The sequence below is a fragment of the Microcebus murinus genome, chromosome 9, assembly GCF_040939455.1.
Source record: "Microcebus murinus isolate Inina chromosome 9, M.murinus_Inina_mat1.0, whole genome shotgun sequence".
Classification (NCBI taxonomy): Eukaryota; Metazoa; Chordata; class Mammalia; order Primates; family Cheirogaleidae; genus Microcebus; species Microcebus murinus.
Window position 1 is genome coordinate 92,549,367 of NC_134112.1, and position 4,702 is coordinate 92,554,068.

The 4,702-nt window shown below is 40.9% G+C and overlaps 1 protein-coding gene across 1 annotated transcript; it reads left to right on the forward strand.

The window, feature by feature from the left end:
* Positions 1–2,117: 2,117 nt before the first annotated feature.
* Positions 2,118–3,399, forward strand: TAS2R39 (taste 2 receptor member 39). Its single transcript, XM_012768205.2, is given in 3 exon segments — positions 2,118–2,163; positions 2,383–3,365; positions 3,367–3,399. Coding segments are annotated over 3 exon segments (1,062 nt in total).
* Positions 3,400–4,702: the final 1,303 nt, after the last annotated feature.

Genomic DNA, 4,702 nt, shown 5'->3' on the forward strand with positions numbered 1-4,702 from the left:
CAATGCATAGAGTATAAAAGGAAAAAAAGAGTAACGTTATGGTGAAGAAAACTGGCAGATACCATCTGAAATAAGTGATCAAATTACCATCACCAGTAGTAAGACATTGATAACGAGAGCCCCCACAATAAGAAAGCCACATCCCTCCATGGCATTCTTTCCCCAAATCCATGACGTTAGTCTAATCACAAGAAAATATAAGACAAACCCAAACCTAGGAATAGTCTACAAAATATCTGGCCAGGACTCTTCAAAATTGTCAAGGTCACTCTATCTCTAAAAAAAATGAAAATAAGTAAAACTTTTTAAAAAATTAGCCAGGCATGTTGGCGAGCACCTGTAGTCTTAGGGACTGGGGAGGCTGATGTAGGAGGATTGCTTGAGCTGAGCCTGGGCAACAGAGTGAGACCCTGACTCTAAAAAACAAACAAACAAAACAGTCAAGGTCATGAAAGAAAAGACCAAGAATCTGTTACAGTTTGTATGAGAAACAGAATGATTAAATGTGATGCAATCTCCTGGGTTGGATCTTAGAATAGAAAAAGGACATTAGTGGAAAAACTGAAAAAATCCAAATGAAACCAAAAGTTCAGCTAATAGTATTGTAACAATGCTAATTTCGTAGGTTTGATCATTGTACCATGGTTATATGTTAAGCATTAAAGGAGGCTGGGTGAAGGGTATATAGGAATTCTTTGTACTATCTTTACAGCTCATTTCTATGTCACAATAATAAGTTAAAAATATAACCAAATAAAATGGACTTTTGAAAGCCATTCCCTATATCCTCCATGGGTCAGCATCTTCATCATGAGCTTTCCTTGGTTGGAAATACACTTGAATACATCCAAGGCGAATTTAGGAAATTGGGTGTGCCATACATGTATTGGTCCACAAGCTCCACTTTGAGATTGTCTCTTCACCTGGAAAAGTTATTTCATTCCACCTCAAATGGCCCCTGGAAACTTCCATGAACAGTATTCCTCTTTCCATTGCAGGAAGCAACTCTGGGATAGGCTGTGGCAAGCAGAGCCTTCCGTGATGTCTGTGGTCCCTGTTCCTGCCCCCTGCCCTCAGCTACACCCTGCCCTGTGCGTGTCTGAAGTCTTTCTCGTCCTGTCGTTCTGTCTCTGCACACCCTCCTCTGTCTTCTCTGTCTCCCACCAGTGTTTCTTTCATAGATGTTTGTTCCACAAAGTCTCCTACGTCCTCACTCACCAGCACTGTCCCCGATCCCATACTCGATTTAGGCATAGAACCTGCCTAAGTTCAAATCTGGGGGGAGATGGAGCTACCATCTCTCCTCATGCCTCTTGTTATAAGGAGCTTCTCTGAGCTAAGGGTCATTGAGAAGGTTATTCATTCACCCAGCGAGTATCTATGTGCTGCCTTCCGGGGCCCAGGCTGCTGGGAGTGGGATATAATGACAAATGTGTCCCATTTCCCCTCACACTCTTGGAAGCCTGGAGCAGCAGAAGTCAGAGAGAGCCAGTGGCAAGAAAAAGCCCCTTTAAAACCAAACCAGAGGACCTATCATGCTCCAGACCTACATGTAGACACGGGCAGGGACAACCAGAGAGTCGCAGTTGTTTATCACACGGTGGTCAAGGGAAATATTTGGAGTTCGGGAATAGAGATTTTAAAATGAGATGGCAAAATTCATAATAACTTGACTAAAATGAATAGTTAGTGAGGCCAGAAAAGCTTCATAAGTTTTTGCCTTGTTTAAAAGAAGCTTTGAGTAAACTAAAAAGCAAATGTTACAAAGATTTTCAGAGACATCTTACTCACCGACCTTCTCATTACTAGAATTACTTCACTGACGTCGTTTCTAGAGTTATATACATTCATAAAAGTTAATTTACTCTGAAATGAAAAGTCTAATTTAGCATCGTGTGTCCTGTGCTTGTATTTTCTAATCAGAAGTAAGAAAAACATGATTCTTCTTTCACCTATTTTGGTTTTAATACCCCAAATTTGGGTGGATTGGGACATTGTTTTTACCCTAAGTTTGGTCAGTCTACCTTGTAAGGAACTGGAAGGCTTTTCCTTCAACTCTTATTTTCCCAGTCACAAATTAAGTGAAACTAAGTTAAATGGTGACTCGGTGGGCCAATATGCAAATTAACGGAAGCTACCAAAGAACACGGCTCTCAGTAGCAGGTTAGTGCTGTATAAAGGAGTCTCTCTGCTCAAGTGCTTCTCCAGGCCCCCTAGAGACATATTGAACTGACACCAACATGTCTGAAAATAGGGAGAGGAATAGAAACCAAATCCTTCCATCATTTGCATCTCTAGATTTAGGGCTAAGAATTCTGAGAAAAACAAATGAAGTACATTTGGAAATGATGCATCAACAGCTTCCTCCTATGACATGAATAGAGGGAGCTATCAAGGATCTAGGGAGGCATTGTCCCCTGAACACCAAAGAGGGGCAACAGCTCAGGATGACCGAAGCCTACAGCCCCTCAGAAGAGGAATTGTCATCATTTCTCATCGTCTTACTTTTAACAGTTGTAGGCACTGAGTGCATCATTGGTATCCTTGCAAATGGGTTCGTCGCGGCTATAAACGCAGCTGAATGGGTCCAGAATAAGGTAGTTTCCACGAGTGGCAGGATCCTGTTTTTCCTAAGTGTATCCAGAATAGCTCTCCAAATCTTCATGATGCTAGAAATTACCCTCAGCTCAACCGCTCTAAGTTTTTACTATGAAGATGCTGTATATGATGCATTCAAAATAAGCTTCATGTTCTTAAATTTTTGTAGCCTGTGGTTCGCTGCCTGGCTCAGTTTCTTCTACTTTGTGAAGATTGCCAATTTCTCCTACCCCCTCTTCCTCCAGCTGAAGTGGAAAATTTCTGCATTGATGCCCTGGCTCCTGTGGCTATCAGTGGTCATTTCCCTTGGCCACAGCCTGCTCTTTTACAATGGCATCTACACTGTGTATTGTAACAATTCTTTTCCTGTCCCCTCCTCCAACTCCACCAAGAAAAAATACTTCTCTGAGACCAATGTGGTCAACCTGGCTTATTTCTATAACCTGGGGATCTTCATTCCTCTGATCATGTTCATCCTGGCAGCCACCCTGCTGATCCTCTCTCTCAAGAGACACACCCTACACATGGGAAGCAATGCCACCGGCTCCAGGGACCCCAGCATGGAGGCCCACATGGGCGCCATCAGAGCCACCAGCTATTTCCTCATTCTCTACATTGTCAATGCAGTGGCTCTATTTCTCTATATATCCAACATCTTTGATAGCTACAGTTTCTGGACTATTCTGTGCAAAATCATCATAGCTGCCTACCCCGCTGGCCACTCGGTTCTACTGATCCAGGACAATCCTGGGCTGAGAAGAGCCTGGAAACGGCTTTGGCCTCAAGTTCATCGTTACCTGAAAGAGTAGTCTCTGCAACCAGCACCCAAAGCGGCCACAGGACCTGGCCCAGCCAGCTCTGCTGTTCCCTCCCCTAGATCTCTCTCTTCCTTCCTCTTCTCTTTCCCCAAACCTGACCTGTGACTTTCTGTGTAGGAGAGTGATCTTCATTTCTCGTTTACTTCATGAGCACAATCTTAGTGATGCTTGTCGTGTTTTTTACCAGAGGCCCCTATTTCTACCTTCCCTTTCTCTAAAGCAGCAATTCTGCACTGACTACAAGTTGGAATCTCTAGGGTTGATTTTTGAAAGCACCAATGTCCAGGCCCAACCTCAGATCGTTTAAGTCAGAATTTCTGGTGTTGGAACTTAGACAATTTGCCAAGTTCTCCAGGTGATTCTGATGTACAGAAAGGTTGATATAGCCACCAAAATAGAAAGTTCTGAAACTCGAGTTCCTGACAGCTTCTCTTTTTCCCCCTCTGCATGCCTTTTAAACAGGTTCGGGTTACTCGAGCAGCTTTCTGAGCAGCAGCTGGAAATGCATTTTGTCTCCATTCTTCAAAGATATAATCGGACCAATTTGGAACTATCTATCAAAATTGTACTATATAAAACAACTTTCAACCTAAGTATTACTGTCTAAGAATTTTTTCTATAGATATGATTATATTTATTGTGTGTGTGTGTGTATATATATATATGCAAAAAAATTCCAAGGAGATCTTTATTGCAGCATTATTCATTAAAAAGGGTACTTGAATGTCTAAAATGAATGTTATATTAATATTAACATTTTTAAAGTGAAATAGATGCATGTATCCTGAGATGAAAAAATTTTCCATGTCATTGTTAAGTGCAAAAGGGATATATTCTATGATTCCATTGATCTATTTTTTTATAGAATATACATATAGCTGTGTGTATAAGAAGTTTCTGGAAGGATGTACCAAAAACAATTAGCAGAGGACTTCTGAGTAGCAGCATTAGTTATCTGAGGAATAAATGAAATATTTACACTTTCTGCATTGTTTGAACTACTTAGAATGTTAGTATGCACTAATTTCAAAACTTTAAAAGATTTGTATTTTTTAATTAGAAAAGAAATTGGTAAGTAGAAAAAAATTGAGGGAAAGGATTGTCTGCCTTAACTTGCTGACTGAGTTTCTCCCTGTTGGCTTTTATTTTTAAAAGTACAAACCTCCAAAATCACAAATTAAGCATCTCACTCTTTTATCACTACCTTTTGTTTTCCGATTTTATTTGCTGCCATGGAAACATCACTGGCTTTTAGTCCCTTGACACCTCTATATTCTCTGTCCCTC